Below are 13,024 nucleotides of genomic sequence, written 5' to 3'. Positions count from 1 at the left end.
AGATTTCGAACTTCTTTCTGTCGTGTCCAGAGACTGAAAGAGGTCTGGCAACGCCAACCACGAGCAGAGGCCCCTATACCTCGGTTTCTTGGACATCTCCAAGGCTTATGACTCTGTGAACCATTCGCTGCTCTGGAGGATATTGGAGGAGTTTGGAATACCTGTGGAATGGAGGGACCTGCTCCAACAGATATACAGAGACAACAGCGTTGTGGTTCAGTGGGGGGCAGAGTTCACCGAGCCCATGAAGGCCACAGAAGGACTGAGACAGGAGTGCCCGCTTTCACCACTTCTGTTTATGTTGTACATTGCAGGACTGGAGAGAGCACTGGAGGACAGTCGCTTAGGTTTCAGGATGTGCTATGGTGAAGAGGGGAGGCAAGTAGATCAGAGGATCCCTGCCTAGATTTATGCAGATGACGTGGTACTTATGGCGGGGTCCTTGGAGGAACTTCAGGAATTACTGGACATCTGTGGAAAAGAGGGAACCACCCTGGGGCTAACGTTCAACCCCAGCAAGTCTGGAGTCCTTGGGGCGGGGGTGGAGCAACAGGAAACAGAGGATGCCTCTACGCAGCTGTCGCAGAGAGTGAACATCCAGGGCCAAGAGATAGAGTGGAGGACTGAATATAAGTACCTGGGAGTGACGCTGCAGTCGGGACAAAAGTACCTCGAACAACATGAGGCCGAGCTGCGGACCACGGCGAACAAACGCAAGGGCTACCTGGGATGCAGGGGAATGTGGAGCTTCAGCCGATAAGAGACGGTGCGGGCACTCTGGAAAATGGTGGCGGTGCCGGGTTTGACCTTTGCCAATGCCGTACTGTGCCTGTCGGCACGTTCACGAGAACATCTGGAACTGAGGCAGCGAGAGGTGGGTCGCCTGGCGCTGGGAACACACCGAAACACCACCAGTGAGTACGTCCAGGGCGACATGGGTTGGTCCTGCTTTGAGGCCCGTGAGGCCAGCAGCAAACTGATTTTCGAGCGGCGGCTTTGCACTTTGCCGAAACAACGATGGGCTCGCCAGGTGTTCAAGTACATCCAGCTTTGAAGCATCAACACCCGGTGGGTAAGGAGAGTGAACAAGCTCACGGAGCGATATGACGTGCCACGGGTGCGGCTGTGCGAGGTCGAATCTCCGGGGACGGCGAAACAGGTGCGGGAACGCGTGAAGGAGACAGAAACGACCAGATGGGTCGCCGCGGTAGGCGCGCGGCCGTCCCTCGCCGTCTACGGTGCGGAAAAGAAGAGCATTGTGGGCGTGGATTTCGTGGACAACTCGAGGGGCAGTGGGCTGCTGTGCGAGGCACGAAGTGGAGTGTTGAAGACACGCCACCTGAGGTCCAAGTACACGCCGGGGATGGACGGTACATGCCAGCTATGTGGCCAGCAGGAGGAGACCGCTGAACATATCATAATGGAGTGCCGAGAGCTGAGACCGCTGATGCCACCAGATCTGGTGGATTATGCGGTTGCACTGGGTCTGAAAAGGTTGGACTTGGGACCGACACCATCGACAGGGCAGGGGCAGACGACGCAGACGACGTGCATCAATGAAGTGGGAAGTCGAGACCATGGTGGCCAGCGCAGTCAGCGGGGGGATGTCGGCGGCCTCGGGGTGGTTGAAATCACAAAGCGAAGACTGGAGGACTGGTGGGGGAAAACTGTGAGGAGGGTGGGGGGCAATGGCAATCAAATTTAGGTTTTTTTTTTTTTTCTTTCTGGCTAGATCCAGTTTTGTTAAAACTGTGATCGCCCGATACAAAGGGTTAAGCCACCATATCCATATCCATATCCATAGCCATATTAAAAGAGCGGGAAACAAACGTTCGTCTCGATCTCGTCTCTAACGTTCTTGGAGGTCCGCACACGGTACACGACATGGTGGCAGCGGTGGCGTAATAGACCACGAAACCTCGAGGACGCCTGGAGTCGGTTTCCGATGGCACAATCCCATTCGGGGCCTTCTCAAGCGGGAAACGCCGCGGCACAAACAGACGGGGCCTCGTTCTTCAATGGCGCGGCACAAGCGGGCGGTGTTTCGTTCTTCAACCCGTTCGCCGTCGAAACTCCGGAGAAGCTCGACTTCAGAGACCCAAACGACTGGAGGAGGTGGGTCGCACGATGGGAACGCTATCGCATCATCTCCGGGCTCCATCTACGAGACCAAACGACCCCGGTGAACACATTTCTCTACGCGATGGGACGAGAGGCCGAGGACGTTCTATTTTCACTGAAGCTGTCAGCGGACGAACTAAACGTCTACGATACGGTGAAAGACAAGTTTGAAGCGCACTTCATTCCTCATACGAACGTCATATTTGAACGGGCAAAGTTTAACATGAGGAAACAAGAAACGCACGAGACAGCGGAAGCATTCATAACAGACTTGCACAGGATGGCAGACACCTGCGACTACGGAAGCCTCAGGGAAGACCTGATCAGAGATCGGCTAGTCGTGGGGCTCCTAGACAAGAAGCTGAGTGAGAAGCTTCAACTGGACGCAAGACTGACTCTACAAGGGGCGATTGCGGCAGCTCGGAACTCTGAAACAGTTAAGCGTCAACAACACGAACTGCGTGGTCACGAGGCAGCGCGTGCCGACGTCGACGAAGTTCATAAGCGAGGAGGCCGTTATTGTCCACCGCACCGCGAGCATTCAAAGCTACAGACAGCGTCAGAAACATCGTGGTCCTGCAGATGGTGTGGCGGCACTCTGAGACATAGCAAGGCGCAATGCCCAGCAACGGGGAAGAAATGCAATGGATGCAAGAAAACTGGCCATTTTCAAGCGGTGTGCATGGCCAGAGAACGTCCAACAGACCTACGCCCAAGCAACAACGGGAGGCAAAGAAACTCCGCAGTGGACGAGCTATTCGTGGGACAGGTGCTACACTCAGCGAACGGACAACCATGGACGGTAAGAGCCAGAATTGGACAAAAGACGCTGACATTCAAGGTCGACACCGGTGCGGATGTCACGGTGATTCCAGCCACGGAATACGATGAACGTGCCATGGGTACCCTGACGGTGGCCAATGACAAGCTTCTCACGACAGGAAGAGCACACCTCCCCACCCTTGGACAGTTCATCTCGACAATCCAGTGGAATAACAAGACAACCCAGCAGAAAATCTTTGTTGCTGAAGGTCTACACTGTGCGTTACTCGGACGTCCAGCGATTCAAGCCCTCAACGTGCTTCCGGCACTGCATGAGGTCAGCAACAGCAGCCATTGTCCGAAGGAATACGAGTCGCTTCTGGAGGATCGTCTGGGAACAATGAAGACGACGTACAAGATCGCACTTCACCCTGATGCCAAGCCCTTTGCGATCACATATCCTCGACGTGTGCCTATCCCAATCCTTCCAAAAGTTCGTCAGGAGATACAGCGAATGCTGGATTTGGGAGTGATCCAACAGGTTGAGCACGGAACGGAATGGTGTGCGCCTATGGTGGTTGCAAAGAAAAAAGACGACAGCCTGAGGATCTGTGTCGACTACACAGAGCTCAAGAACGGCCACGAACTCCTGAACTTCAGGTACACGTCCTGCGGTATTACACTGACGGGTGACCCTGTGTCCACCACCATCATGAGTGGTACCCCGGACCAGACGAACTTCCGCATGACGGGTTCCACCAAACCGACAGAATGATCAGAGTTGGCTTGGGAGCACTGCACTGTAAACAAACTTCCTTCTTCGCTCGAACCGCTGTTGTCCCCTTCAATAGCACTTGTGGCGGCTGATTTGTGCTTACGTGGTCCGTATTTACCCGTAGTGTGAGCCCCTCCAGCGCGACAGCACCTTGCAATGTGCCCGATCCGTCTGCAGCGATAGCACGTCGCGTGCCGAAGACTGCATGACTCGGCGTTGTGAGAATCGCTTCCGCAGCGCGAGCACGCCAGCTTGAGTGTCGTTTTGCGGGGATGGCGGGCTCCTCGGCGAGCGTGGTCTGGCGTGACCGCGTTGACGTTTGCCTCCGAAGGAGGAGACGGCTTCATGGCTGCCGAATTCGCTGCGGCGGCTTCAGCCGCAAGGACGAAATCTTCAGCGGTCTTTAGGTTAAATCCCGCTTGGCAAGTAAAAACTTCTGAACTTCTTTGTTAGCAATGCCGCAAACGATGCGGTCGCGTAGCAGCCGGTCACAAGAGGCACCGAAGTTGCAGTGCTCAGCTAAGCGGCGAATCGCCACAATGAAATCTTGAACTGTTTCACCCTGTTCCTGGCTCCGGTTGAAGAACTTTCAGCGATTTCATTTTGCTTGTGGGCGTAGTATGTACCCAGTCGTTGTATCACTTCAGAATAGCTGAGCTTGTTGACTGTTTCAGGCGAGCATGATGCTTCAAGCACTTCAATGGACTTTGAGCTTAATGCCGAGACGAGTAAGGCCCGTTTCTGTGCGGCTTCTGTCACCAAATTTCCCTCAAAAAACGCCTCCAGACGAGTCAAGTAAGATGTCCACTTATCTGTAACTTCGTTGGAGAAGGGCACCGCGTAGTTCATGCTGCCGCTCGCACGCAGAGCGGGCTCAGGTGGCCTCGTCGCCAGTGTAGTGAAGAGGCATGGGTCCAGCCACAGAACGTTTATTCGTAATTGGGAGATCTTTTTATGGGCAGAGGGAGAGGGAAAAGATCGGCAAGAGAAAGAAAACAGAACAACAGCGCACCGGCTTGTGCGCTGCGTATTTGCCGAGTCATTCGCTTCCTTGCACTCAGGTCCGAATTGAGTAAGGATGTCACCACAGCACGGATCATGCTCTACTGCAAAAGCCAGTGGCCGGTGCTCACAGACTTTCATTTCATTTCATTTTATTACCTCAAAGGCACTCGACTTGCGAGCGCATTACATGAGGGGGGAAATTCATAATATACAATTTGAACTTCAAAACAGTATTTTCGCGTATATACTATTTACATCTTAAAATAATACGCACAAAAATGCACTGGGGAAAGCGTGCAGACAAAAGAGCAGGAAAAAGAACACATACATGATATAACATTGCAATTTCATATATCGCGACATAATTGAATGAGTGTAAACAAAACTTAACGCAAAAAAAGATCAAGATGAAAATACAAAATATACAACAGCGTGCAAGGCAAACAAATATCAAGGTAGAAACCGCTTACTAACTGCTCATTCCAATGTACTGTTCACACTTTAATTTATATGCTGCTAGGTTAGTCTCCGATACCACTTCGTATGGCATATCGTTCCAGTCTCTAATGCACATGACAAGAGGCGATGAGGAAAATAATAGTGTGCGTGATTTGGGCGGCTGAATCTTGAGTTGGTGATCCGTTCTGGGTGATATATAGGAGGGCGGTTTGCAGTAGGTTTGCCTAAAAGTTGATGCGCTATTGAAAATAGTATGAAAAAGACATAGATGCGCTATTGAAAATAGTACGAAAAAAACTTGACACCAGAGGCACGGAAGTACGGGAGCGTGGCATCAAAACTTACCACAGTTCAAGGGCTCCTGATGAGAAACAACAGACTGGTTATTCCACCTGTAATGCGGCAAGACATTCTCGAACGCCTGCACAGTGGACACCAGGGCATCGTGAGATGTCGAGCCAGGGCGAGGGACTCGGTTTGGTGGCCAGGCATCAGTCAACAGATCCACGACTACGTCAACATGTGCCCTACCTGCCAGAAGTTCCGGCAACCAGGTGCGGAGCCTATAATTCAGACACCTCTGCCCCCAGGTAGCACGCCAGAGGAATGCCCAACTTGGGCAAAGGTCTGGCAATCATAAGGGCCCAACTTTGGCTCAGTTAGGTTTTTGCACCATGGCACTCATCAGTGCCAAAGTACGGTGCCTAACTATTGCCAAAGTTGGGCGATCCTAGGGCATGCCAAAGTTTGGCTCTTCTCTGGTACGCCAGAGGAGTGCCAAAGCTGGTGCCATACTTCAGCCATATCTGCCATAGTAAATCCTAATCTGGGAATTCGGGGCATGCCAAGGTTTGGCGTTTCTCTGGTCCGCCAGAGGAGCGCCAAATTTGGTGCCATACTTCAGCCATAACTGCCAGAGCAACGCCTAATTTCGGTATTTGGGACGGGCCAAAGTTTGCGCGGCATGCCAAAGTTTGGCTCTTCTCTGGTACGCCAGAGGAGTGCCAAAGCTGGTGCCATACTTCAGCCATACCTACCATAGTAAATCCTAATCTGGGAATTCGGGGCATGCCAAGGTTTGGCGTTTCTCTGGTCCGCCAGAGGAGCGCCAAATTTAGTGCCATACTTCAGCCATAACTGCCAGAGCAACGCCTAATTTCGGTATTTGGGACGGGCCAAAGTTTGCCCCAGGTAGCACGTCAGAGGAATGCCCAACTTGGGCAAAGGTCTGGCAATCATAAGGGCCCAACTTTGGATCAGTTAGGTTTTTGCACCATGGCACTCATCAGTGCCAAAGTACGGTGCCTAACTAAAGCCTAAGTTGGGCGATCCTAGGGCATGCCAAAGTTTGGCTCTTCTCTGGTACGCCAGAGGAGTGCCAAAGATGGTGCCATACTTCAGCCATATCTGCCATAGTAAATCCTAATTTGGGAATTCGGGGCATGCCAAGGTTTGGCGTTTCTCTGGTCCGCCAGAGGAGCGCCAAATTTGGTGCCATACTTCAGCCATAACTGCCAGAGCAACGTCTAATTTCGGTATTTGGGACGGGCCAAAGTTTTACTTTTCTCTGGTCTGCCACAGAAGTGCCGAAGTAGTGCGATACCTGAGCCATAACTGCCAGATCAAAGCCTAATTTGGGTATTTTGGACATGCCAAAGTTTGGCTTTTCTCTGGTCCGCCACAAGAGTGCCAAAGTAGTCAATTGGCGAGGAGATCGAACTATAGGGGGCGCTGCGTTCACCAAAACAAACACATCTCCGATATTCCAATGTGCTGCCGTTGGCTGCCGTGTTGTTTCCGCGTTCCCTGCGGGTTTGTTAGAATATGGTACACGCCTGGGTTGCGTACCGCAGTGCTCAGAGCATGCTTTAAAGTCTGGAGTTAGCTTTCATCGCTTTCCTGCCGAAAAAGAAACTGAAATCGCAGTGGAGGGAAGAAGTTGACTGCGCACGACGTGGTGTGTGGTCGCCACTTCTCACGCGATGCCTTCCAAGCAAACTACGCTACTGGACGAGGTATGTATGCGCGTAAATCACGCTTGCATCGACATCCGTTCAAACCGTACATTGTATTTCATAGGTAGTGGATATTCTTCCGGCAGCCGGCAGAACTAACCGGGTGAAAAACAACAAAACTGCCGGTAGTTGTTGCCATTGGGTTTCGCATAAAAGGAATAGTCAAAGCGTGCATTGGAAGGTGCGTGAGTAGCTCAGTGGAAAGTTGTCCGCGTCATATGTGTTGGGTCGCGGGTTCAAATCCCCAAAAAAGCCAACTTTTTTTTTTTTAACGTTTGGCGATTATTTTTTTTTTTTACAATAATTATTGCCCTTCGAAACTCTCGGCAGTTCTTTTCCCGAGTGTTGTGCCCGGCTGCCGGCACAACCACTTTCATAACAGGGCCCAAGAGGAGGTTCTTGAAAAACAACGCCGTTCCGTCGGAGAATCTTCCGAAGGGATCACACGACAGTGTCGTGAGGCTTCGGAAGCCACCGAGAGGTACTGCTATCATTTCATCTCTATTTTATTCCAGGCTAGCTTTGCAAGTTAGCGTATGACTAAGACCTCATCGTGCAGAACGCATTGATATTTCATTGTGAACCGTGCTCCTTCGAATAACCGATAAATTTAACTGACAAAGACAACTTGTACGTTTAATGCCAATACGCAGTCTAATTAGCAGCATTCTACATTATAACGCTCGCCGTCGTGTTCTGTATTTTGGCATTTCAAGGAAAACATAATGTAATGACTATTTCGGTTGATGTTTTGGTGAAACTTCCACAGGTAACAGGGCAGCATCCAACACGAGCTGCTTGCCTCCTGGTGCTGCAGCGTCAACACAGCACCTCCTGACTGCTTTCGAGAATGTGCAACAAGACTGTGAGTTTATTACTAGGTCACCACCTCACACTCAATGAGGGCTTGCCAAGTTACTGTCTGTTTGCATGTCAGAGGCTGTTCTTGTGTAATACAGAAGTGTTGGAAAGCTAGGCTAAATGCCACCTTGCCCATTTGAATGGGTTGAATCTGAGAATAACAACCTGCATTTTTATCTGGTACATTCCTTGTTTGAGATAGTGTAGTAGTTTTGTAACTATCACTCTCAAATTACACTAGGTGAGAGCGACGAGACCGTTTCCTGTGATGGGTACAGCGAGGCCACTTTCACCTGTGACAAGCACTGCACGGAGACCAGCAGTCACTGCAGTGACAGTGAAATACAATGCAAGTTTTGTGACCACCGCATGGCAATTTATTGTGATTTCGGCATTACAAAACATTTTATTTCCAGCGACTGCCTGAAAAAAAGATTGGTTATACTTGTGGTGTCCAACTCCTAAATTTCCTTCGAAGTATGCTCCTTGCGCATTTGAACACTTAACCCAGCAGTCTTCCATTACTGGAAACATTTATGGAAGTTATGTTTTGGTATAGTTGCCACCTATGCTGTTGTATTCATTTTGTGCGTGTTCTGCCGTTTTCACCTTTAGGGTCATAACATTTTGGCGGAACTTGATGAAAAAGCAGTGTTGGTCAAGCAGAAAGATTCACACTTGGGCAGGAGGACACATTTTTATTAAAATAAAGAGCCCCTTACACGAGAGCCAGGTGAAAAAATAAGTGTTAGGCGTCTGGAGAAGCTTGGTGAATATCGGCCATGGGGGCCTAGCACCATGGTACCGCATCAGTGGCGTCCGGGGGGGAGGGGCGAGCCTCTCCTGAGGTGAACAGGGAGGGCTGATAATTAGGACGGAAGGCATCAAGGTGATGGTGAGGTGCGAGGGCGTGTGGAAAATTCCTGAGCATCTGAGTGCTGTCAGTGTACTCCGAGCAGTTATCGGATCGGGGACGATATGGGGAATCAGATGGGGTAGAGGAGGACGGGAAGCATGGGACAGTTTCAGCTTTCCAAAAAAAGAAATTCTACAGTTTCCGGGATAGTGGCAAATACTTTGGTTGCACTGTGGGCCGCAAAAAGCTGCTTACAGGCACCATATGACACGGCTGTATTTTGTGTAGCCTCGCTGCAGTCATGGTACATATGAAGGTGAACATAAGACCATCAATCACTCCGTACCTGCAGCCTCATGAAGCGATGGCCATGGTAGCTTGTTCGCCTTTTGACGCTTCTGGAACTGAGCTGCAGGGCACTATGGCCACTGCTCCATGGCACTGCCAGTACGGAGTGGTTGGTGATCCGACGTTCACATCCTGCGGGTCATGACTGCACACACACTGTAAGGAAATGCTGAAAATGTAAATTTCTGTTACATTCTTTTTTTTGTAGGGCCCCACGACTCCCTTTCGAACATCCAAAAGGAATTGCCTACCCAGGATGCCTGCGTTCAAGTAGACAGCATGTTGCAGGCGAAGCTAGGGCCCCACGTTCGCTTGGCGAAAGCTAAAAGTGACAGCGAGCTTGCCTCACTAACTGGGGTTGGATCCCTACAACTAATGAGAAACATTGTAACAGAGTTCGATAGTGTGCGAGCAAAGCTTTCTTCGAGGAGCTTCCTGCTTTCTTCAGGTGACACTGTGCTCATCACATTGATGAAGCTCTATCATGATGTCATTATCAGTTTCCTAGCGTTCCTTTTCAGGATACATAGAATAACGGCGTCTGAGAACGTGAAGATGTCCCTTTGTGTCCTGAGAAAGGTTTTAGGGTCAGCCCTGTATGTTCCCTGCGACCAGTCTATTGAGAACAACCTCACAGTTTACTTTAAAAAGTTTCCTCGCACGAAAGTTGTTCTGGACTGCACTGAGATCCCCATCCAGCGACCACTTGACCTTGCATCCAGGATACTGATGTACAGTCATTATAAGAAAACCTACACCCTAAAAGTGCTGATTGGGTACGCACCAACTGGCATGTTTACATTCGTGAGCCGTGCTTTTGGGGGACGGACTTCGCATTCTCTTATCACAAAGGAATCGAGTTCTGGAGAGATGCTCACCGTACGAGCAGGTAATGGTCGACAAGGGCTTCCTTATTGACAAGCTTTGAGATGAGGCTCTTGTTGAGCTTGTGCAGCCTCCATTTCTGAGGAACAAGCAACAGATGACTGAACATGACGCACTCGGGAACCAAGACATCGCACTTGCACGTGTCCACGTGGAACGTGCCATTCAACGACTAAACGTGTTCAAGATTCTGCAGCATCATTTTCCTAAGCACCCGCTTCCTGTTTGACGGTGTAATGCAGCTCCTTGCAGGTATCGTAAACCTTTCACTGCCAATTTTTGCAGAAGATAAGTTTCTGTAGCTGGCAAGGAAGCCACATGTAAATAGAGTAAATATGCGTATTAGCGGCTTGTATCATCATTTATGCGGGTTCAAACATCGGGAAAAGTGCTCGCAATGTGATGAAGGCTTTGTGCGGAAAAGGTGCTAGTCTATAAAATGTGTAACAGAAAACTCGGTATGCTGGATAGGATCAGTGCAACTTCAGACCAGTTTTGTGCGAGGCTTATGAAATTTTTCTAAAAGCCGGTTAACTTTAACCGCAGTAAAAATTTAATCGCATTTCCTTACGAGGGGAAATTTTAGGTCACGTGACTGGAAGATTAAGGGCAGCAGGGAAACATGGCGGTGCCTTTGTGAGCGAGCACTGCTCGCTTTGGAACAATGTCATGTAGCTGCAATATTGGGTGCGGTAGTCAGCAGTGAATATTGCAGGAGGCTTTTGCTTGGCCTTACGTCATTTACGCGCTGTCATCAAGAGATGAAAATGATGGGACAGTATCTCAACTAGATTGCACGTATGCTAAATAAATGAGTAAATAGTTAAAAAATAAGCCTCTAGTTATTATGAATTTGCTCACGACAAATACACTTGACATCAGTGCGCCTAGTCTTGATGGGTGCATGGGTAGTCTTGATGACGGCGTGTCAGTTATGATGCGAAGCTATGTCCATGCTAAACCTGTGCTAAAAATGAGAAATAAAGAAGTTCATTTCAATTGTGCCTCATTGTTTCTATGCCTGATTTGCCCAAGAGGGCTGCACAGTAGTCGTTTTGCACGGCTCCCATAGCGCACAGTACTGCAGCGCACCTTGGATAAAAACAAAAAAGGAAGCTAGTTAAATTCCCCCCTTAGCCCAGCGAAAAGATAGTCCACATATATTGACCGTACAGCATGCACACATTCCTCGAAGTGAGCATGATCATACTTCACTTCAACTAGCTTGTAGTCTGTTTCTGAAACATAAGCAAAAAAGTCGCAACTTGTGAGTGCAGTGATACCCATGCAAACCTGCATCTGCATGTAGTAGACGGACTGGGGCTCTCTAGTTTTTTTACAGAATGAATTCTAGACGACCTCTGGGCATTCGACTTCCAGAAGCACCCGCTTTCCCTGACAACATTCACACTCAAACACCACGATCCCATCGGGCGAACTCTCCATAATGGGCATTTGGTCCCATATTATCAGCCCTCTGTTCTCAATCCTAGGACAATGTCCTTCCTTCACCAGCTTTGATAGGTATTTCTCTTTCGCAGTTCCCTCCTTCTGCTGTCCCCTCTTCATTGACGCTGACTGAAATGTGCTGACTTGCAACACTTTGTCAAGGAGACCTCTCAAGTTGTGCGGCCGTGGTTGAGCCTTTAGTGACAGCGCGGGTAAAGAACCCGCGGCGTATGGATGCAGTGGCCATACCCCTCCTGTACAGCATCCAATCAGATGATGAGGCCTGTGCCCTTGTCACGCGCTCAACTTCCGCAATAGCCTCTCGTGTCATTATGCGCTTGAGTTGCTCCAGCAGGTTTTCGGTCTCCTCCTCAGGCAGGTCCTGAAGCGCTTCAAGCAGGCTTCGGGGTCGAGGCACAGCTGCTGAAGTGCTGGCTCCACCTGTCTCTGAAATAGGGGACGTAACTTATGGCACAGGAGTTATAATAGTATACTGGTGGGCATTAGCCTACCTCAGAGCCGTATATATAGAGAGTTTGGCCATTCGTTGGGAAGTATAGGAGACAAATGAGGAGGCGCCATTGGCCGAAAGCGGGCTGGGCGTGTTCCAGGGCGTCTTCAGAAATTCGAATGTGACCAACCAAAAGCTGGAAATAATACCCTGGCGGTGGTCGCGGGAACAAACCTGATAACTGCATTGGAGTAACTCTGGATGGCTGAAAATATGGAACACGTGATGTACCAATCACGCTCATCAAAAATGATGGTGGAAGAGTGCAAGTAGCGGAACGATCGACATAATCCGTACGTCAAACGCCAAGGGCCGGGAATCTGCCGTTTGAGCGGTCACACACTGTCCGCGCAAAACAGAGTTGAGCGGCGCATTCGTTTCTTACATCTTTCTCGATAATCATGATCAAAACAACACGTGAGCCTATTTTCAACCACCAAGAGTTACTACACTTCACTCTTACGCACTTATTAAAACCATATACGAACACAGACTTTCGATCAGAACTGTTTCTCGCTATCACCGCTAGGGGATTCTTTTCGGCTTCTGGTTGGTGAAGAGAGCATGGCAAGCCCTCTTTCCGAGTCTGCCGCACGCCCTGGCTCTGCCTGCGCCTCCCATTGACCAAACTCTCTACATATACGGCTCTGGCCTACCTTAGCCCCATTGTGGAACAGTGCCTAGAGTCACAAGATCACAACCGGGATAACCTTCACATGTTATGGCATTGCACTTTACTAGTTTCGCCATAGAAAAAGGCATGACTGCACCTTGTAATGAGTTTAGGTATATTTAAACAAGAGATTGGGAGAAAAGTCTTTGCAAAAAAAATCGAGATTTACCTTTTCGTGTTTTCCTCCTTTTGTGAATAGCGACAGGACAGATGTGTGGAAGGCCTTCCATAAGTCTGTCCACGACACCACGCTCGACGGCTGGCAAGGCAGGTCGCTTGAAATGTAATAGTTTGCAGGTACATT

At 49.7% G+C, this 13,024-nt stretch overlaps 1 protein-coding gene across 1 annotated transcript; it reads left to right on the top strand.

The window, feature by feature from the left end:
- Positions 1 to 6,960: 6,960 nt before the first annotated feature.
- Positions 6,961 to 10,130, top strand: LOC120843558 (the record flags this gene model as incomplete). Its single annotated transcript, XM_040214951.1, is given in 9 exon segments — positions 6,961 to 7,029; positions 7,031 to 7,050; positions 7,052 to 7,137; positions 7,520 to 7,618; positions 7,907 to 8,002; positions 8,240 to 8,347; positions 9,411 to 9,530; positions 9,651 to 10,006; positions 10,092 to 10,130. Coding segments are annotated over 9 exon segments (993 nt in total), but the record flags the coding sequence as incomplete, so codon positions are not given.
- Positions 10,131 to 13,024: the final 2,894 nt, after the last annotated feature.

The sequence above is a fragment of the Ixodes scapularis genome, unplaced genomic scaffold (genome assembly GCF_016920785.2).
Source record: "Ixodes scapularis isolate PalLabHiFi unplaced genomic scaffold, ASM1692078v2 PGA_scaffold23__2_contigs__length_901104, whole genome shotgun sequence".
NCBI lineage: Eukaryota > Metazoa > Arthropoda > Arachnida > Ixodida > Ixodidae > Ixodes > Ixodes scapularis.
The sequence above is the reverse complement of the archived record's forward strand: the minus strand, read 5'-3'. Positions and strand labels throughout refer to the sequence as shown.